This window comes from Arachis duranensis, chromosome 7 (assembly GCF_000817695.3).
Source record: "Arachis duranensis cultivar V14167 chromosome 7, aradu.V14167.gnm2.J7QH, whole genome shotgun sequence".
Lineage (NCBI taxonomy): Eukaryota > Viridiplantae > Streptophyta > Magnoliopsida > Fabales > Fabaceae > Arachis > Arachis duranensis.
In genome coordinates this window covers 14,623,848-14,647,674 of record NC_029778.3, presented here as the reverse complement: position 1 = coordinate 14,647,674, position 23,827 = coordinate 14,623,848, and the positions used below count along the sequence as shown (strand labels likewise).

At 32.5% G+C, this 23,827-nt stretch overlaps 1 protein-coding gene across 5 annotated transcripts; it reads right to left on the bottom strand.

Annotated features, from left to right (window-relative positions):
* Positions 1-22,379, bottom strand: LOC107457917 (UPF0481 protein At3g47200). Of its 5 annotated transcripts, none has more exons than XM_052252188.1 (3): positions 22,194-22,379; positions 617-1,469; positions 1-493 (listed from the first exon to the last, which is right to left on the bottom strand). In XM_052252188.1, the coding sequence occupies exons 2-3, from the start codon at positions 1,467-1,469 to the stop codon at positions 159-161; spliced, it is 1,188 nt and encodes a 395-aa protein (XP_052108148.1). In that variant the 5' UTR covers positions 22,194-22,379; the 3' UTR covers positions 1-158. The 5 variants fall into 5 exon arrangements, with proteins under 5 accessions (XP_052108148.1, XP_052108149.1, XP_052108150.1 ...); XM_052252189.1 differs by having other exon boundaries at positions 1-469; XM_052252190.1 differs by having other exon boundaries at positions 1-1,469.
* Between the last annotated feature and the right edge of the window lie 1,448 nt (positions 22,380-23,827).

Genomic DNA, 23,827 nt, shown 5'->3' with positions numbered 1-23,827 from the left:
TTGAACATGTAACAAAATGAACCCCCAAAAGACGTGTAACAAACTTTGATACAATTGAACATGTCGATCATTTTTTCCAACTCCCAAGATATCAAATCTGTCGAACCATGTTGAGCATTAAACATGTGATCATCCTCAAAGCTACACAAACACAAACATTAAGCTAGTACTACTTGAAGAATAGAAAATACCGTCTGAATAATAGTGAGAATAAGCAGAAAAATTCCAGCAATGGAAGCTACTGTCTTCCATGGAGTGTTGCAGTAATCACGCCTCAAAGTCGCAACTTTTCTGTTCCAAGGGTGGTTACAGAAAGCATTCAACTCTTCACAAATACGAAGATATTGCGTATTGATATTTGGATGCACAACATTCACTCCAAGACCATTAAACATTTCAGCCACTGCATTGCTATCACCTATCCAATTCTCAATTATTCCATTCTTTACGAAGAAATCTACATCTTTTTCTGTGTTGATAAGGAAATCAAAGACTGCAGCATAGTCAGTGAGATAGGATTCATGAATATAGTGGCATTGTTCAAAAGCTAACAAATTTCGCAAAATAACTTCAGTGCTGTCCATCACTCTAATGAATGGGATTTTCAAAGTATGACCTGAAAGTTCCAAGTCTAGTAAGCATTGACTAGCTTTGTGTACTTCAAACTTCACTCCAGCTTCATTCAACTCAGTTGCACTATAAAGTTGTGTTAACTTTGCTTCTCTTGAGCATCCAGAGGTTGATGGTTGCAATAAGTGAGAGGATCTTAATAGAGACTTTCTTGTTAGATCTGTAAAATGAGCTATTCTACCAACATCTACTAAGGTTAGCTCATCATTATTATTGTCGCAAGGAACTATTCTACTAGGAACAATATAACGAAGAGCAAGCCTTAATAATGAAGGATGGCTTTCGTGGCCGCCACTATTTAAGGTAGAAGGAAAAGCTAGATTGTAAAGCTTCTCAAGAACAAAGAAAGGGACTTGATTCTCAAGCATCAACAAATCATATCTTATATAAGTTCCTAGCCGTGGTGACAGAAAAATGTCATCACTATAAGGCAACTTGAAATGGTGCCTAAGTAAAAACTCTAATATGAAGCAGCAGTCTACTAATATTACCATAACATGTTCTTCCTCACTAAGCTTGATTTCATCTGAGTAACAACCACGAACCTTTGCCTCCAGCTCTTGCACGCAACTCACGAAGCTTTTCAAGTTCTTTGTCTCGGATCTTTCAATGAATTCTCTGCAACATGTTCTTTTAAGGCCTTCCATCTTTAGCAACTTTGGATCCCCATGGTGAAAAGGACCAATTGAAACAACTTTTGGAGTGTATGCATCTTCTTTGAACTTGCGGATCTCATGAGGCACCCTGTAGATGCAGCATTCATCTGTAAGGAGAGGCTGTGCTTCCTTTAATATTGCATTAATCTTGATTAAAACATCATTAGGATTCTCACCTTCCATCTGTATGTACAAGTAGAAACACAAAAGGAAACCAATTATCAATTATATTATGTAATAGAAATAAAAATAATTACTTTTTACACCTAGTTTAGCAATAATGCTAGTATAAAGAATGAATTTATTTGGATTACTAATGAAAATAAAAACATATATATAGAAAAAAAAAACCCTAAACACATTCTAACAATTACCTCAAAAGACAACAAGGTTCTTAACAAAAAAGAAAAATACCCAACTCGGTCCCTGTGTATTTTTTTTGTTAAAGGCTTCGTAATCCTTTCGAGATAATTATCCGAGATCGAATGGAGTATTCATTCTATATAGAATGAAATGCAGATGAAAATTAAAAGGCAAGACTAAAAGGAATACATTAGGCCACTAACAAAACCGCACCAGATCAATTGCTGAAAGAGCTAATCCTGAATCAAGGAGCAATTGATTGATAATGGTGGGCATCACTAGGATTCTTCAGATATTAATATTATGGCGGAGACTTTCATTGGTTTTCGAGCTAAATAATTAAAGAAGACTTACCAAGTTACCATGACTTAAAGAGCAACTTGTTAAGGTAATATTATTATTAATACACAAACTCTGACTTAATGCCTACTAATTATTATTATTTGCCAGTTTTTCTGTCCAATTCATATGCAGAGGAAGCTGCTAGCTAAGTATCCTAAGCTTGTGCATTGAAAGTGCTTTCTCTGGATTCGAATTGCACAATCACATGTTCCATCAACTTGAACTGTGTAGTTGACTTGCTCCTGAACTTGGTCAACTCTTGTTTCTAGTTTTGCAATTAAAGTAATCATAATACAATTACATAGTACATACATTGACAATGGCTTGAAATTTATACATATATGCTCTATGATATGGATATATCTTCTAGATTATTTAAGGATTAAAGTTTTAATTATGGTCTCAATCAGGAATGTTGTTCATTAGTGTGCAATTAAGGTAATCATAATATAATTTTATATGTAATTGCAATCGCAATTTAAAATATTTTTTTGAAGAGTAAAGTGATAAATAAACCTTTATACGTTAACAGATTAAATCCCGAAGAAAAAAAAAGTACCAATGAATCTTTTAGGATAGTAGACGTAGACAAGTTAGTTCAAATTAAGACTTTCTACTTTAATCATAGAGAATTAATTTGAAGATAATGTATCCACGTTTATTATTCTAGAAGATTTTATTAGTATTTTTTTTAAAATTAATCTGTTTGAAGTGTAAATTTTTATCAGTTTATTTGCCACTTTATTCTTTTTTAAATATTATTTCTATTTTAATAACTAGGATTGGTGGTGAGGAGATGGTTTTTGTGTTTTGGCAGATGGCAGAAGAAACTAGATAAATCACCAACGTTGGGGAAATTTCGGAATATATGCTTGTGAGGGCATATTTAACTCTATTTTTTTTTAATGTATTACTGGATTTTAGGATCTTGTGAAATAAAATTACAAAAATTGTTAAATAAAAGAAAATATGCTGACTAACTAACTATTCCTAGCACTGACAAGTCAATTTACTATTTTTGTGTTCTATACTTCTATGCAAATCACCTGCATATTTTTTTATCATTTTGTAATCTACTATAATATGGAACTAGAGATTTATGATACTATTATTATGGTTCTCAATGCAGATGCGGGAATTTTTTTAAAATAAATTAATTTAATTATTTTAATTATCGAAATAAGTAATTTATAAAGTATTTATCAATTTATATGATTTTGTAAACGAGATAATTATGAATATATCTTGTTTATAGTGTAAACGAGATATATAAAATTTGAAAAAAATACACATATCTTATTTACCGTGTAAACAAGATATACTAGTGTTAAACCCGTGCGATGCACGGACTTATATTTTAATTTGACATGATAAATTAAAAATAGTATTTTATAATCATAAATTTTTTAACTTAATATAATACTATCATTGTTATTATATAATAAATTTATTGAATATGTTGTTTTATATTTATTTAAAGTAAAATATAAATAGAACAATTTGAAATCTATAATATTCTTAAACCATAAGAAAAGAGACTTGAAAAGATAAGAATATATATAACTGTATTGGTAGCATGTCAATTTCGTACTAAACTTTATATAAAAAACTAACAAAAGTTTATCGACAATATAATATTTTACTAACATCATTAGATAAACAATTGCCATATGATGTTGTGCTCTATGTTACACATTTCATTTCAAGTTTGAAAGTATAGTTATAGATAAATTAGTTAAATTTACGACAAATATTCGTACTAAAATGAAAATACTATTTTTCTTACCTAAATATTATTAAAAACTTCTTTGAACATGACATTTGTTGTTAATGACTTTGGAGTGCTATCTTAGCTTAGAATTAGAATGTTCAAGCTATTGGGACTCTTAACTCTTGACAAAGCAACGTAAAATTGTCCATAGGTGAATACCAAGGTTGCGAGAACTGAACCGGTCAATGAACCGGTGAAGTAACTGGTTCAATAGTTCAGAGGTTCAACCGGAGTTCAACCGGAGTTCAACCGGTTTAATTATATATACAATAAAAATATTAACAAATTTAAATACCTCAGTCAGATTTCAATATAAACAATATTTTCCCTCAAATCCAGCAACCCATAATCAACAAAACACCATCAATAACTCAAATCCAGCAACCAGAATCAACAAAGCACAAATCCAGCAACCAGAACCAACAAAGCAGACAAATCCAACAACCAAAATCAACTCAGAATAAAAATCATTGCACAACTCAGAATAAAAAAATTTCAGCATTAATAATAAACAATGTAGTGAAGCACTGCCTATACCACCATCAACAACTGAATAAGAAAAATCAAAATCATAGCATAATTTAGAATAAAAAAAATTCCAGCATAAACAATGACCAATATAGTAAAGCACTGCCCATAACACCATCAACAACTGAATCACAAAAATCAAAATCATAGCATAACTCAAAATCATAAAAATTACAGCATAAATAACCAACAATGTAGTATAACTCAGAATCAGAAAAATTACAGCATAAATAACCAACAATGTAGTGAAGCATTGCCCAACTGAATCAGAAAAAATAGCAACCAGCAACTCATAAATCAAAATAAACAAAATTAACAAAATAACCGATGCAAGGTGACAAAGCGGCTAATACTCCGCAGCCGGGCAGAGAGAGACGTCGTCGTGTGAGAGACAGAGAGAAAGGACGTTGAGCTCCGACCCTCAGACATAGAGAAAACTCGAAGAGAGAGACGGACACTAACAAATCGAGTAGCGACGACGACGGAACAGTCCTTCGCGGCAGCGATTCCAACAGCTTAGACTCGACGTCGAGGGGAGGTCACTATAATAGGTGTTGTTGACCTTGAAGAGAGCGACAGAGAGAGATCGCCGAAGAGACGACGACCGGCCGACGGCGATAAGAAGAGTAACGATCCGAAGAGACGGCGACAAGGAGAAGAACGATGAGAAGAGTGCGACGGGGTTTGGGTTTTTTTTTATATATATATTATAAAAAAAACCGGTAACCCTGAAAAAACTCGATCGGTTCTGACGGTTCACCGGTTAACCGCCGGTTCGGCCGATTTTTAGCCCGGTTTTTTGCGAACGGTTTTAGAGTACAACTGAACCGACCAGATGACCGGTTCTCGGTTAATCCGGTTGAACCGGCCGGTCCGGTTCGATTTTCAGAACAGTGGTGAATACTGATTTTGCCAAGTAAAGTCCTACATGTGATAATGATTTACCATATAATAAAATACCTTAATTTTTCAATATTTTTCTCCTCTTATATAATATCCCGTCAGCTAATAATGTCCAAGTTGCATTCCAAATATAATTTGGTTTGCTAACACTATTAGATATTAATAACATCACAAATAGCTTTTTCAATTGATGACCAAACCTCATTAATAGCTGTAATGAATTTTCTATCATCATATAGTAGTTCTAATTAATAGAAAGCATCTTGGAAGTTAGGATATGTAATCCTATTAAATGTCCTAATAGACTTATATGTTGTGCAACCTTTCTGAACAGTTAACAAAATTCTCATATAATAGATATCACCTGTATCCGATAGAACATGGTTTAACCTCACAATAAAATACTCTTTCTTACGTGAATGTCATTCCCTTTTTTTTCTATCATAAACAAATTGATTTGGAAACTCAGCATACGTAAAAGTTTAACTTGCTTTAAATTCTTTGTTGGCCTCCATTCTTTTTTTATTCCATGATTTTCTCAAGATTGTCATTGTCTTTTTAAAAATGATATTTTGCTTTTTAGACAAAAGAAAGGTTCATCTCATCACTGAAGACCATCTCCAATGAATATCATACGCCAAAATTCTTCACACAGCCTCACGTGCAGATAAATGCCCGCAATCATAAAATTATTTGAAACCTCAATTGCCACCTTGTCTGAACTTTTATTCATGTACTTGAACAAATATTTGATAGTATTTGACTTGTTGTAGTACTCTATGTTAACATGCTTTTGATAAGACATTAGCAGATATGTGTTGTAAGGAATACAATTTATCCATATGGAATCCCTTCCTTTCAATAACTACTCTTGTGTCTTATCTTCTATATAATGGGTATCCACTGTCTTAATAGCTGTGGTGTTATTGAATGTTTTAGGATAATATTTGGTGTAGTATCCATCTTTCATGCAGGAAGATTTTGAGCAAATGGTCCTTGAATTATATATGTAGACACAGCTCTAAACAATTTTGAGTATCGAACAGGATCGAACAATCCTAATAATATTAACTGATCAATTTAAGTTATGTTTGTTATCTTGTGGTCTCCACTCAACCATAAAAGAATATGAATATGTGGTGGACCTCTCTTTTAGAATTTCACCATGTAAATCACTATAATAAAAAGATAAAAAAATAATGTTATAAATAAATTATCTATTTTATATATATGCTTTGATAAATATATAACTTTGCAAATAATTTAACAAAAAATTTTCCTAAAAATAAGGTTAAACGATGAGCAATACTTGCATCTAGCACTTCGAATGGAATCTCTTGCTTAAGATTGGAGATTAGCATGTCAAGCTTAATTTTAAACATTCTGCATAATATATTTAGTCGGTCTTCAACCTTTAAGTTTTTTGGATTATTAACTCTACCAATCCCTTACCAACTCGAGTTACTTGTCATTGTGATAAAGAGATCTAGATATCCATATATTTCTTACCAATTGCTAGAATATCTTGATAATTATTAAACATGTATCTCATGCTACCTGTGAAAGACGCGTGTAGCTAGAATGATACATTTATCTGCTTTGGAAGCACAAATTTTACCCCTAACAACTACTACTTAAATCCTAACCCATTGTATATATCACTCCTGATCTTGTTATTAAATTAATTAATTAATTAATTAATATTTTTATTTTATGCTCCTTCTAAAATAATGGCATGAGAAAAATTAAAATTTAATATTGGTTTAAAATATAAAACTCTTTTAATCTATACAGAAAATAGAAATTAGAAATAATTATTTTAGTTTTATCATAAATTGTATTTATCCTATTATTTGTCAATAAAAATAAAAAATTAATTACAGTTTAAAAATTAATAACCTTATAAATTATGTAAATATCTAAAACTAACAACTTAAGAAAATGTATTTAAAAATTTAAAAACTAACAACCTAAACAAATAACCTAAATTTTAAAAAATAATAACTTAAGCAAAATAACTTAAACAAATAACTTAAAATTTAAAAGATAACCATCTAAGCAAATAACTTATAATTTATAAATAAAATTTTAAAAAATTTTAATAATGACACTTAAGCAAATAATTTCCAAACTCAATATATTAGCTCACATCAGCAAAAAATTCTCCATTTTTTTTTCAAAATTTGCTTATAAATTATGTAAATAAAAAAGATTTTTTTAAAGATATTTACTTACTTAAGAATAAAAAAATTTTTATTTTAAATTAAAAAGCTTAATTAAACACAGTATTTTAATTAGCAATTACAAATTAGAATTAGGTTTTTTTTAAATAATTACACATTAAAAATTACTAACTAACTTAATTATATCAATAATATTTCATATTAAAAATATAAAACTTTATGATATCAAATACTAAATTAGAAATTAATAAAATATCAATGATATAAATTGAAAAAAAAAATCACAAGTAATAACCAAATAACATTAACTTATATTAAAAAAAATTCAAATTTTAAACATAAAAATCCAAAAAAAAAAACAAAAAAAATAACTTAAGAACAAATAATATTTTCACCAAAATAAATATATGTTTGGTATTATTCTATTAGATAGACTTAAAAAAGGATTCTAAAATATGCCCATTCAAATTCTCAATTTTTATTCTCAATCTTGATCATCTTTTAAATTGAAGTATCTCCTTCCGATTCTGAATCTTCGGACTCCGAAAATAATCGCTTAGTTGGTGTAATAGCATTTTTCAACACTTCAAATTCACCATCGTTCGTAATCTTGTTGGAGAATTTAAGTAATAAATTCTGTATAAAATACTATGTTAAATAAAAGACATCATTATCACATTTTATTTTAACTCAATAATATTTTTTAAATAAAATTAGACTTCAAATTTAAGAAAACAAACAAAAAAATTTTTTTGAAGGAGATAACTACAACTTGAATACTTAAAAATTTTTGTAAAATTATAAGTAGATCTCTTTAAATTTTGCAAAAATATAGGTAAAATTTAAAATTTAAATTTTATTATATCAAATAAAATTAAAAAATTAGCTCCATGTTAATAATTAAGAATCTTTTGAAATGTCATAGTTACTTAATTGTTTCACAATGATGTGTTGATATCAAATTTTATTTTATTTTATTTTAAATTTTAAAAATTTAAAACATCAATTAATTAATTATTTATTTTAGAAAAAATAGACATTAGAATTACAATTTGTTATGATTGCAAAAGATATTTTATATTTAAATTTCATTAACTTATCAACATTTAATTTAAGTATAATTTAAATTTAAAAAACAAATTTAAGTTTGACTTGAATATAAAAAACAAATAAACCCTTTAATATAGTGAGTTTTTAAATTTAAAAAAATTAAATAAATAAGATGAATAAATAAAAATAATCTATGCACAACGAATTGAAATTATTTGTTTTTTTTTTATTTTTTTCAGTTAAGAATATTAAGTGAAAGTAATTTTTGGTGACTGAACATAACACAAAGAAAAAGGACCTAAGAGAAAGAGTAGCACTCCTCTCTAATAATAATGTCTAAATTATTAGGGGGCAGTAACCACTCTAGGTACACCTGTTTGTTTAAAGCAGCAGTCTTAGCCATTAAATCAGCCGCTCTGTTTGTTGTGCACTGGATGAGCACTAAAGTAGCTGTCCAATTGCGCTTAAGCATCTCTTTGATTTTGTCAAGCATATTAGACTCATTCCTAATTATGCTGGTTGTGCTTTGCGAAACAAGAAGAAATGCATCAAGATTATCAGTTTCACATATGATCTCTTTGCACTCGCAATCCCAAGCCATAACAAGCCTTCTCCAAATAGCATGAAACTCACAACAGAGAACACTAGAAAGAGGTATACTGGCAAAACAACATTTTATCCAAATTCCCATGTTGTCTCTAATAATACATCTAAAGCCAGCTAATTGCTCATTTTCAAAAACGCTTGCATCGCAGTTCACTTTACAGACATTCATTGGAGGTGGTTCCCAATTATATTACAAAGAGGAAGGAATAATATGTTTTTGGTTGGTAACAACATTAGAGAAATCTCGAACAGCATGTTTAACTAAGTGAACAATTTTTTCCTTACTCCAGGAATCATCTTGATAGAAGATGTCATTGTTCCTATCCCTCCAAATCCACCAAAAGGCCGCTGCAAAAAGAAACTCATTTTTGTTGAGGTTAGAACGAATCCAAGACACAAAATCCAAACTAGAGTCCTCAGCGGTCATTCCCAAATTTAAGCTAATTCAAATCTGACAAGCTTTTTGGCAAGTCCTAAAGCAGTGGTTAATATCCTCTAAAGCAAGATAACATCTTTGACAAAAATTCAAAGTAACAAGACCCTTTGAAACTGGTAACTAGCTGTGGGAACTCCGTTGTTGAGACAAAGCCAGAGCAGACACTTTATCTTCTTCGGTATTCTCAAGCGCCAAAGTCAAAGCTAATTTTCATTATCATTCCAGCCAAATTTCTTCTTCAATAGTCATTCATACCCGCTTTTAGTCGAGTAGGTGAGAGTATTTGAGTTTGTCCAAAACTAACATGTTTTATCTCCTGCCTGCTTGATAGGATCAAAGAGCATCAAATCAGGTTTAACTTCTTCCGGAATCATTGTGCAAAGAATATCCCACCGACAATGTCCATGGTGCCAAACATCTTCTAGCTTTAAGTGAGAATCAGAGATGTGCACAAAAGGAATCAAAGGAGCTAGCGTTCCATATGGTCGCCAAGCATGATACCAAAATGATTTAGACATCCTGCCTGTACACCAATCAAAACCATCACGAAGCTTTTCTATTGTCTTATAAATCGCTCGCCAAGAGTTTGAAACATTATTAGAAAAATTGGGTGAAAAGCAAGAACTTCCAGATAAATATTTTGCCAACATAATTCTTACCCAAAGCTTATCTCTATTATGCAGTAATTGCCAAACAAACTTTCCTAATAAAGAAAAATTTATACATTGGGTATCTCTAATTTCCAAGCCTTCATAATTTTTTTGGAGTGACAACTTTGCTCAACTTAACTCAAATAAGACTAATAATCACCCGCAGCTTCAAACTGAGTTTTCGAACCTGTGGCACTGAAAGGATGGAATATTTTGGGGTGAAAACAATCCACACGTTCTCAGTAGAGAATGGAATGTCATAAAAGTAATGAATATAATGCAAATAATTTACTCAATAAAACAATTTTTATTAAATTCCTGAAAATACTTTTAGTTTTACTTTAGATAATTACTTTTTTTTTTAATTTCTAAACTTAAAATAGGGTTTTATCACAAAATTAGTCATATTAACTATTTCTCAGCCACATAATCATTTCTCAACCATAACATTTCACCTTAATACATCCGTGAACTAATAGCACAAGTAAGAGATCCAAAGCAACATACAAACAAGTCAAACAAGATCAATAGCACAATCACAGAGAAACAAGATAAGCAAACACAATCAAATACAAATTTACAAATAAGGATGATGCATATCTAGTCCTATACAGGCCATGAGCTCATGTGTCGGTTTGTTGCCCGATTTTCGATACAGGTCCTGAGATAAGCATCTCGTACCGCTGTCCTTATCTCAGCCAACGTCCCCTCCACAATGTTCTGAAAACCGGTTCAAACCGGTCGAACCGTGAACCGGACACTAAAGCGGTTCGAACAATAAGGAAAATCGTTAAATTTGGAAACCGGCGTTGAACCGGAGAACCGGCCGATTACCGGTCGGTCGAACCGAACCGGGACCCGGCCGGTTTTTTAGCTGTGCAGCAAAACGCTGCCGTTTTGTGTTTTGTGAACCCTAAATGTCTGAAATCTGAATCCCTAATCCCATCCCTTCGCCCTTCGCACTTTCATTTCACTTTCATAGTTCAGCACTTCAGCTCCACCATTCTCATTAAGGTTCAGAGAGACATAGGGAACGCCATCACGCTCCGTCGCGCCGTCAGCTCCGTCGCGCACTCTCGGGCCTCTCGCTGGATCCTCCGCGTCATGTGCTCGCATCTCGCCTCTCTCCTTTGTGCTCGGCTGCTTGCGCCTCCCTCCGCCAGTGAGTGCTCGAGCTGTGCGAGTTGGTTGTTGCTCGTCGTCCGTGGTTGTCTCTGCTTGATTCTGCCTCCCAGTGTCACTCGAGTCTCGTCTCAGTCACTGGCATCTCATGGTTCGCCTGTCTCGTCGCCGGCAGCAGAAGCAACTCATGGGGTTGTCCCTTGCGTCGTCGCCTTCCGTCTGGTGGTTGCTGACTCGCCGTCGACCGTTGGTGAGTCCCTGCACCATCTCTTCCCTGTTCTCTCTTCTCCAGATTTCCCTTCTCCCTGTATATTTGCATGTTGCTGAAAAAATTGCTAATCAATAAATTTGCCTTGTTGCTGATCTAAATGTTACTGTAAACCTGGACTTTACTAAGATTTGTTAATTTTGTTGCTGTAACTTGAATTTGTTGCTTCTCAGTTACAGAATCATAACAGAATGCTCAGTCAGTGCTTGGTTGAATTGGCTTTGCTCACTGATTGTATTTGATGATAGATTTTAAATTGATAACTTTTAAATTTTAAATTTGCACTGCCCATGTTACTGATTCACTGTTCCTTCAGTGCTTTTTGTTGTTGTTAATCATTGTGATGAGCTGTGTTAAAATTGGGTTGAAAAATGTTAATCTTTCTTCATTTTTCATTGTTCTTAACTTCTGTTCTTTTTAAAAAAAATTGCAATTGGTGATCTTTTGATTTATTATATGCTTCATGTTTTTAATTTCACTCTGCTTCTAGGCTTTGAAATCAGTTATGATAACTGTGATCCAATTATTTAATTGGATAACTGATGTAATTATTGAGTTTAAGAGATTGAGTTTTTCTATTCTCATTATTAATAAGACATGGATAGTTTAGAATTTTCTATTTCTTTCCCTTACTTCTGAAGTTCGTTATTTCAAAAGGTTCAGTGTTGGCTTCAACTTTCAAATGGGAATTAGGAGCTGGTGAAGATAACAACATCTTCTGGAATTGAGTCTGTTGTTTCACTGCCTGATGAGAAAGTAAGATATGATCTAAAATTACAATAGTACACAGTGATATTTTTTCATTTGGCTGGACTCAGTGAGACAACTGGAAAATATTCTTGTTTGGTCTGATTAACTAACTTCAATATTTAACCTTGTAAATCATATCTTGTACAATTCAGACAACCTTGTTAATCATATCTTGTACAATTCAGACAAAAACAGGACCTATTTTGGTTGCCATAAATTCCTTCAGGGAAGTTTCTCTGCATGGCAATGATTATATTAATGATTATATTAAAGCCTACAAGCATAAAAGAATTAAAAGAGCTTGTTTTGTTTTACTTTTTGACTCAATTACATTAAGGTAATATTGTCTATCTTTAACTTGTGCACTGCAATTATTTTGCATATTTTGCATATTTTGATAATTAATTACATTTAGTTGGTGATAATTTGTATAAGGTTTTAAATTTGAAAGATATTTTATTATGTTTATTTATAATTTACTTATTATTTTATCATGGAACGGTTTTTCCGGTTGAACTGCGGTTGGACCGGTTGAACCAGTAAACCAGTGAACCAGTAACTAGAGCGGTTTGATGACCGATTCGGTTTTCAGAACCTTGCCCCTCCATGAGCGTTACGTATCGCCGTCCTCATGGGGAACCTTCCTTTTGGTCTCCAGTGAGTGTTATGCATTGCCGTCGTCACTGAGCCGTAACCTTCCTTTCGGTCTCCAGTGATCGTTACGTATCGCCGTCCTCACTGAGCCGTCCCTATAGTGTCAAGTGAGCGTTACGTATCGCCGTCCCCACTAGACACTTGGCACTAAGGTTCAAACAGCATTCAATTCTGTTTTAATCTTTGCCCTCTACTCTACTGTGGCAGAGACAGAGATCCCTCTAGTTAATACATTTTTTCAATCTTTATTCTCTGCTCTCCTGTGGCAGAGATTTCTTTTCTTAATAAACCGAATTCAAATCATTTTTATTTAAAACCAACACCAAATTCAAAACTATTTCAGATTTAAACCTCTTTTAAAAGACTAAAAAGAATCATTTATTAAGTAAGTCTCACGGCAAAATTTCGAGACTTTAGGGAGGACGACAATCAAACTCGTTCTTTAAAATTAATAAACTCCTTGAATTATAATTCCTTAAAATGTAGTTCTTTAATCAAATTCAAAACATAAAGTCTTCTTTAACGAGTAAAAACTCAATATATAATCGTTTCTTAACAAATCACATTCAAAACATAAAGTTTTTTCTTAATAAATCAAACCCAAACATAAACCTTTTCTTAATAAATCAAAAACTAAATAATACGATTTTTCAAGTCCAACCTTTTTCTAAATAAACAGAGTCCTAAGTTTCTTAATAAAATTTCGACAGCATCTCCCCTAAATCTCGGACTTTGCAACCCTTACGGGTTTTCCCTTTCTCAACAATTCACCAGCCCTTTTCTCAATAATGACCAAAATAGCAAGGTTCTCAACCCATTCAGTTTAGTGACCAAAGTTATTGATAATATAACCAAAATTTACAAGTACTCATTCTCAATACTCAGAAAACAGTCACAATCAAACCATCATCACAATAATTCCAAACCGAACACAAGTCTAAATCAATTTAACATTCAACACAATATTATTCAGTCAAATTAACATATCCAACAACCAATAATTCTCAAACAAGCTTGCAACAATATTCAACATCATCAAATAAATCTCAATTTCACAACTAAATCAAGAAATCAGTGCAACCAGGAATCGAGTAATTAGTTACTTTCAAACAATATATAAACTTATGCATAAAAGTCACGTTTTAAAATTTTCTTTCTTTCTTTGTTCTTACCAAAACTAAATAATAATAATAATAATAATTTTTTTAAAAATTTGGGGTGTTATATATGTGCCACACACTAATTAAACTACTATTTCTAGCCAAATTCTGGTGAAAGAGTTTTCATACTTTAATTCAAATATCAAATTTTTTAATTATAATAAAAGAATTTAAAAGAGATTAACATATCTTTTGATACCACTAATTTGAATGAAAAACGAAGAACTCAATTATAAAATAGATCAATAAAAAATTTTAAAATAAAATAAACGTTGATTAATAATCCATAGAAAACATAAACAGAGGTTCTAACTCTTTGACAAAAGATTAATTACCCATGAAAAAGTGAAAAAAAAAAACACGAAGAAGAGTTTATAAAGGAGCTGGATTTCCCTCCTTGTGAACAAAGTCACTTATTTATATCCTAATTCTACAATTTAAAATTTAAACTAAACTGATCTTATTAGAGAGAAAGATCATATAACTATCCTAATAATATTTTTCGGAGAGAAAAATAAGCTAACTAATTACTGACTTATGAATTCAAATTCAAAACAATAATTCAAATTCTAAACGAACCAACTTCCATATATTTCTAGAAGGAATTAATAACTAATTTTCTAAAGTCTTCAATAATGTGATTAAGACTTTAAATGATGTGAATAATTAAGCTTGGACCTTAATTATTGCTTTTTGAGAGTTGTAATTAGTTTTAAGTTAGGTTTGTATTAGAAGAAATTGAGCAAAAGCTCAGAATTCATACTTCTAGATACATGCACCCGCCAGACGTAGGGCATGGGCCGTAAGGCAGAGGTGAGGAGTGAAGGGAGGCCTTTGGGGCACGCTTCTGATTCCTTAGGCCAAACTTTTCTTCTTTAGGCTTTTTGAATTTTTTTCTTTGACTTTTTTATTATTTTTGGGCTAAAAACTCCTGAAATCATTAAAACACTAACACAACTCTAAATATTTGATCATTTATTAATTTCTATTAGAAAATATAAAAAATTTGATTGAAACCTAAAAAAATGAATAAGATAAGATCTTAAAAATTGCTTAAGATGATGTGTCATCAGGGTGATATGGGGAGATAGAAGTTGGGCGATGGAGTGAAAATTGTGTTAGGCGGGTGAATGGGAAGGCCAACTACATGAGGAGTGTAATGCATAGTCAAAGAGAGTGTCAAATGCAAGGGGTGAGTGCTCATTATTCAGTGAGATAGTGTTTGGCTTAGTAGAGTGGAAATTATTTTTATTTGCATCCGAGTGTATTACCTTAAATGGTAAGATATGTGCTCATAGAAAGTAACATCCCTAGATACATACAAAGTATTAATTTTGATATCTAGAGTGAAGAATCCCTTGGTACCTTGTTTAAAGTCTAAAAAAAACACATTTTCTTGCCTTTGGGTCTAACTTTTTCCTATCATTTGAGAGTTGAAATATAAATTAGGCTTCCAAGGACTTTAAAAGTTGGAAAATCATGTAATTTTTTATATACGAGTTCGAATAGACTTTTATTTTTGAGTAAAATGCTCGAAAGGAAATTAATAATTAAGGTTGCATATGATAAAGCATAATCCTAGTAGCAATTGGGTACTAATGAGTGAAACAAAAGTGCTCTTGTGGCTTGCAAGAGATACTAGTATTTTCTCTCTACAATACTATTTTTCTGGGGAATTTCTACAGAAAATCTTTGGTGCAGCATCCCCTTTAAATTGTTAAAATTCTTCAAGTTGAAATTCTTTGCCAATATCGGATCTAAAAGCTTTATAGTCTTACCAAACTAATTTTGAATAGGGTGAAAAAACTTTTGTAAAAGTAAAGCAATTTCTGATTTTAATTTCATAGGAAAAATTCATGTAAATCTACTACGATCATCAACTAAAGTGCTAGGTGTACTTAGTGGACCCCAAATATCTATATGTATGAGTTCAAAGCAAGAAACTGAATTTGAGACACTAATAGGAAATGGTTTTCGCTTTTTGCTCTGCATAGTGACAAGAATCACAAGAATATACACTCATAGTTTTATTGAATTGGAAATTTTAAATTATAGGGTACAATTGATGCATAAGATGCAATTTATTAAAAAGTAAATGGCCAAACCTATGATGCCAAAGTATAGTGAGGTTAGTGCATGTAGTTTGTGAATGAGATGCAATAATGTTTTGAGTTATGTGATCGGGTATGTGGAACTGTGTCTTTGTCAATGTATATAGTTCATCATTGATCTCAACTGTTCCAATCATCTTCATTGTAGGATAATCTTGTATCTCACAGCCAAATTTATTAAAACCAAATTGACAATCAAGCGAAGTAATGAGAAATGAGATGAAAATGAGATTTAATGCAAAATCAGGTAAAGAGAGCACATTAATGAGATATAAAGAATCTGAAAATTTAACAATACCAGAGATGTGAGCACACATTTGTTTGGCAATCTAACTCTAATTAGATTGATGTTTTTATATAAATGAAATGCATTAAGATGAAATAGGACATGCATGGTAGCCCCGGTGTCTATGACCCAAGAACCATGATTGGGTGAGTTACCTTTACTTGGAAGTGTGAATTTTGTAGCCAGTGAGAACTTATTTACTTATGAGAATTGGTTGCTCCCTGTTGCTGTAACAAGGCTAGCAAAGCTTTTTTTGCTCCAATGTAAATGAGGTGCCAAGTCCATCACTTTTTTTTGTAGTGATTAACGTCGTGGCTACTTTCTGGCTTTTCTAGCTAGGCATTGATGTTGTTAGTAGAATGAAGCATTCTTTGTTTGATATGTGGAGGAACTCTATATTTCTTGTAGCAAACATCAACCAAAGATATTCAAGCAAGAGCAAGAGCAAGAAGGTGTACACACACAAATTGAAACTAGTCGAAATACTTCAAGTTCTTCCCAAATGCTCTTCATCTTAGAGAAATAAGAGGCAACACTGAGTCATCTTGCTTGGTGGAAAATAGATCCTCATCCAATTTTGTGATGCGGAAAACTTCACCTTGATAAGATATTTTTTCACTTCATCCCAAAGATCGTATGCAACACCATTCCAAAGGGCACTATTTACAGTATCCAGACTCAAAGAAGCTGTGATCCAAGAAATGACTAAATTGTTGCACCTATTCTAATGATTATAGTTCTTGTTATCAAGAACCAAAAAAATGAGTGAAGTACTTGGATGCTCACCAGGGCAAAGAAAGAACGGGCATGAGGGATCTATAATCAAATTCACGGAGGTTCTGGCACCAACAAATTAAAGACAATGTCATTATTTACGAATCCAAATAGTCTCATACATGGTTTTCTCAAACTCAAATTTACACAACACCAAATACAGATTGACATGGACTCAATTTATGCCTTGCTAAGATTTTCACAACCTTTAAAAACTTATCTAACTTTAGTTCTCGAAAGGAACTCATATTGATGTACTTTAACTCCTTCAAAAACTAATCAAAATAGTAAAATTGTGAACAGGTTATTAACTTTCAAGATTTATCTTCTAACAAAATTAAATTGAGCTCTTGGCAAATGGAAATACCTTTCTTCTCTACCAAAGTTTTTCACATGCATTTTAATCTTCCTTTTGTTCAATTCTTTGATATCCTTAATCAAGTTTATCAAATTTGCGAGTCTAAATAAACTAGTAAAACTTACCTAGACTCGATTCATAGACTCAACTCGTAAACTCGTATGAGTTTACTTGTTATGAATTTATATTAAAAAAAACTAGACAAGTTTACCACATAACACATAATAAACTAAAATAACAGTAAAAGTTATAATAAGTACATTCAGATCTTTCACAATTATGTAACAAGTATGAAGCAGAACATAAGCATAAAGCAAAAGCAAGACTTGAACCAACAACAAAAGCACAAACACGAAGCAAAAGTAGGGTGTTAGAACTTAGAACATAGAAGTTTGAATTAAGGGTTAGAATTGAGAAGTAGATGCAACAATAGCCAGGAAAGACGAAGTTAAATCAAAATGAGTGAGCAACGAAGAAGGACGATGGAAATGTTATAGGTTTTTTACTATTTTCATCTGTGTGTTTGGTAAGTGAATCATGAATGCATTAATCAATAACTATATGATAGTGATTTAATTAAAATTAGTATTAAGAAAGTAAAATATATTCTGCAGAAAATTAATATAGACTTTGATAAGATACGTCAGTGGACAGTGTATAATCAAATTTTCAATCAAAAACTTAGATTACTCACAGTCACAGATCAGTTTGGAATGGCAACAACAAACAGGCATCTTGATCCACACTTAGCCAACAATGAAGAAGATAAGGAGGATGTAGTGGAATTAGATAAGGAAGACTTCTCTAACGAAGTAAAAGCGTGTTCTAAAAGTTTGTTGGGCGGAGTTTTTGCAACAAGATCATTCTCCATGGGAACTATGGAAAATGTATTGTGCGCAATCTTAGAATAAACCTGAGGGTTTTAGGGTCGCAGAAAAAGAAGGCAACCAGTTCCAATTTTTTTTATGACGAAGTGGATGCACTCAGAATTGAGAGGGGAGCCCCACGGTTATTCAAAGATTATATTTTGCATGTTAGGAGGTGGACAGAAACTGATACATTGTCAGAGTCGAAAATCACGTTGTTCATAATATTGGTTCAATTTTGGAGAGTGTCGGAATGCTGTAAGACTCTAGACGTGGGAAAGAAGTTGGGAGAAATTTTGGACGTTGGCATGTTTGATGTCCAGAGATAAGAGTCCAAAATTCTTAAGGCAAAAATTATGATTGATGGAGAAAAGATCATGCGAGATAGTTTGAAACTAAAAAGCCATGACCAGAAAATGATGGAAATTGGCTTACGATATGAAAGGATCGGAATATTTTTCACGTATTGTGCTCACCTTGGCCACAGGCCCAAAGTATGTGGTGCTCTATTAGAAAACACAATTTACAAACAAAATTAGAGAAGACATGGTAGATGAATGGCTCAAGGCAGATCAAGTGGGAAGGCGGATTATAGTGAAAGAGAAACCAAACCCAACAAGAAATACAAATCAAGCTAAAGTTGACCCTCAACCTTAGAAAGAACCACCACCCTCTTGGTTGCTCGACGGATTTGCTAATCTCAGTGTGGTGGAAACAGGATCAACATGGGAGAATCAGATGGTTTGGATAGTGACGAGATAGAGGCCAGCAAGGAGAAAGTTGTGGAAGGGGGTGAGAGTCCAGCAACGCATGAATACCCTTTGACCTTGGATGATATTACTTCAATTCTCAATATCATTCAAGAAACAAAGAGTACAGAGGAAATTGGGAATGGAAGGAAGAAAATCTTAAAGGTGAAATAATTGATGAGACAATGAGGTAGCGGGGAGAGTTCGTTACTTGGCAGAAACGGAGGAATGAAAATTTGGAACAGAAGAAGAAGGTATGTCTGGAGACAAATATGGATTGGAATGAGATGGTGAAGCCCATCAAGTGGCACCCCAAGAACTATGAGGCTGATTAGTTAGAGCTGTCGGGATTTGGGGAGACCCTACCAATCCACAATCTTAAAGGGATTATTAAATCCCACTCCCCCGAGCATAATTTTCTTTGCGAAACTAAAATCAAGCTCGAAGTGTGAAAATGAAATTTAAGGTAGTAGGTTTTAGCTACTATTTCATTATTAACCCGAATGAAATAGTTAGGGGTTTGGCGCTTGGGTGGAAGGAGGATGTTGTGGTTCAGGTATTACAATATTCACACTACTTCATTGCTGCAAAAGTAGTGGATTCAAGCAAACATATAGAGCAGGGTTGATTGGAGTTTATCTAAGTACAAATGATTAAACCCGAGTTCATCAGTTTAAAGAACTTAGCTCGGTTATCCAACAATTTCAAGGAGCAGTAACAATCATGGGAGATTTTAATGTTATTTCATCCCAAAATGAAAAATTTAGGAAGAAATTTCAAACCACATTCGGTAATTGATGTTTTGAATTCCTTTATAAATGCTCACTCTTTTGTTGATTTGGGTATGGTGGGTAGGCCTTTTACTTAGTCTAACAGGTATAAAGGAGAGGCTCTAATTTAGGAAAGATTAGACCGTATGCTTGGGGGAGTTAGTTAAGTGATTAATTATCCACATGCTACTGATCTACTATTGTTAGAAATTGGTTCAGACCATGCTCCTATCCTACTTGATATTGATCCATCCATGGAAAAATCGAAAAGAAGATTTAAATTTCAAGAGAAATGGTGCTCTAGTCTAAAAGTTCGACAAATAATCACTGAAGTGTGGAAGGAAGGAGTTAAGGGTTCAGCAATGTTCGTGTTGGCACAGAAAATTAAAAAATATTGCCATAAACTGGTTCAGTGGCAGCAAATCTACAACTCAAACTCCAAAAAAAGAATTGAACAAGTCCAAGATCAAATTGAAGCTCTTCGAACAGAAGGTACTCTTGAAGGACTAGAATTAATTGAATTAGAAAGGCAGCTGAAAATAGCATTTCATGATGAGGAAATGTACTAAAAAGCTAAGTCTAGAATCAAATGGTTATAAGCAGGTGATCAGAACACACATTTTTTCATTAGAAATTCAGAAATAGAACCAAGAGAAACAAGATATGGAAACTAGAAGGAGATAATGGCAAAATTACAACCTCTAATGTAGGTATAGCCGAAGTGGTAGATAGTTATTTCAGGGGCATTTTTTCTTCTACTTTTCAAGCTAATCCTGAACCGTACTTTACAGACTTTGAGCCGAAAGTTACAGCTTTTATGAACTATCGGCTTCGAAGCCCAATCACTATAGAAGAGATTAAGAGAACTACATTCATTATTCACCCTCAAAGTGTGCCTGGTGATGATGGTATGACGGCTAAATTAATTTGCAAGTGAAAAAAAAGGGCTTTAACTACACCCAAATCTATTTGGCTCCAAAGGTTCCACATGCTAGTACCATGACTCAAGTGAGACCTATTGGTCTTTCTTCGGTTATCTATAAAATTATTTCTAAAGTCATGGTCCATAGACTTTAAAGGATGATACCTAAGCTAATAAGCCTTAACCAAAGTACTTTTATTAAAGGCTGCTCATATCCGATAATATTCTCATTGTCCATGAATACATGCACTATCTGAAAACTAAGTGACAGGGTATGATAGTAAAAATGGCCGTCAAACTTGATATGAGTAAAGCCTATAATAAAGTGGAGTGGTATTTTTTATGGTTTATGCTAGACAAGCTTGGATTTAATGATACTTGGATAAACTGGGTTCCTGAACCAGTAACTACTGTTTCTTATTCTATTGTAGTGAAAGGCCAACCTTTTGGATATTTCAAGCCAAATAGATGTATCTGTTAAGGAGGTCTTCTATCCCCTTATCTTTTTTAATTTTGTGCAGAATAACTCTCTTTCTTGCTACACAAAATAGAACAAAACAGTACAATTCAAAGAATTCAAGTGACTAGGTGATGTCCTAGAGGAAACCATTTATTGCTTGCTAATGAATCTATTATGTTTTGTAAAGCTTATATGGATAGTTGTGATAATATTCTTAATTTACTAGCATCCTATCAGAGCTTTAGCGGGCAGCAGGTTAATTTAGCCAAGTCAGCAGTATTTTTTAGTAACAACACTCCAGACCCGATGCAGATTCAGTTGGCAGAGGCACTAAACATTAACCACATTGGAGCTCAGGACATGTATCTTGGTTTACCCTTTATTGCGTTTAAACATAAAAGGGCAACCTTCAGTTTTATTAGAGAAAAAGTCTGTAACAAGGTCTAAGGGTGGAAGCGCAGCCTCCTTTCGGCAGGGAGAAGACAAGTCCTCCTAAAGGCGGTGGGAGAAGCATTCCAGTTTGCACTTTACCCTGTTTCAGACTTTCGTATAGCCTAATCTCATATATTCACAAGATCCTCATACAGTTTTGGTGGAGACAAAAAGGGAGTGAAAGGCGTATGGTTTGGATAACTTGGAATACAATGACAAGACTGAATAAGGAAGGGAATTTGGATTTTAAAGACCTTAAAGCACAAAATCTAGCCTTATTGGGCAAGCAATTTTGGAAGATCGTAACACAACGTAATTCTCTTATAACCAGAATACTCAAAGAAAAGTACTACAAATATACTGATGCTCTAAAGGCAGATGTAGAAAGCTCACCTTTATAGGATTGGAGAAGCCTTTTAGAGGGGCGCTCTGTAGTTGAAAAAGGGATAACTTTGGCAGATCGACATGACCTCCCTACTGCATATCTATAAAGACCTATGGCTTCCTCATCCGTATCCGTTCACTTTCATGCACGGCTCACAAATCCCGTACCTGGGACAACCTATTTTCTAGGTTAAAGACCTGTTTAAAAAGAACCAACAGTGGAATCAGACATTGATCCAGGAAAGCTTCCCTACAAAAATTGCTAACAAAAAATATTGTCTCTGAAAATTGAACCTAGAGCTGATGAATTACAGTGGGTATTGAATAAGGGTGAAAAGTATGACACTGCATCTGGCTATATGGTGGCATACCAATTCAATCATGACCTAATTAAAATTTACCTCCAATTGATGAAACAGAAGAATGTATGGGTTACCCTGTGGAAGCTAGCTCTCCCCTACAAAATCAAGATTTTTCTATAGAAGAGCATCCATCAACATCTCCTGGTCTGCCATCTTTTTCACCATTATTTTTCATAAACATCTAGAATTTATCCATGTTGATCTCTTCAGTCCACAAGCTCCACGATGAAATGTTGCAACTTCCGAACTCCCTTCATCCCCAAATTAGATAGAGTGAATACCCAACCCGACCCTTGATAACTTCTTTGAAGGATTACAAGGCTCCCAAACAAAAAATAACATTTTCGCCCCTTAATATTTAACTTCGTGGGACTGGTTAGCTTCCCTGTCAATATTGACACAGGGACTAATCAGTCTCATTATAAAAGTAAAAAATTAGAGGCTGTAAAGAGTATTTTTTTTAAGGGCCTCGTTGTCTTTTAAGATAATTGTCAGGGACCGTTTAGAATTTTTTCTTAATAGTAGATAATATCATTCTTTTTAGGTTATTACCCTATTTTTTGTTTTTTTTAGTAATAGACAGTTATACTTTCTTTTTCTATTAATGAAAGTTTATATCTTTGTAAAAAAAAAGTGAATAATGTATAATAAAACATTAAAAATATTTTAACTACTTTATCATGCAATCTATATGTTTTATCTTTAATATTTTTAATTTGTCAAAATTATTCTTAAATGTTAACTCAATCTAAGATGTTAGGGACAAAATTAAAACCATCAAAAAATAATTTTAACACAAATAAAAAATTAAAACAAAATTAAATAAAAGAAAGACAAAATTAAATTAAAATAAAAATTAAAAAATAATTTTTAAATAAATTTAATAAAAAATATGTTTTATCCTAATAATAATTTCACAACATTTTTTGAATCTCACCAAATTCAGAGTTCTTAATAGTTGAATAATAATAATGTAACATAAAAAATAGAGTATAAGATATAATTTAGAGTACATATTGAGTGCTTTATTTTTTTTGTTTACTAGTGCATGACGCCAAAATAATAAGAAAAATATTAGGTATATGTGAATAAAAAACTAAGGTATAAAAATAATATTTAATTAACTTACGTACACGTATAGATTAAAATTTAACAAAAAGATATAAATATACAATATAATTTAGTATATCATGATGAAATAATTACTATCATCAGCGTCCTAATCCATGTGAATAACAATTTTTTAAGTAGACATAATAACATTTTTTAATGGATATAAAT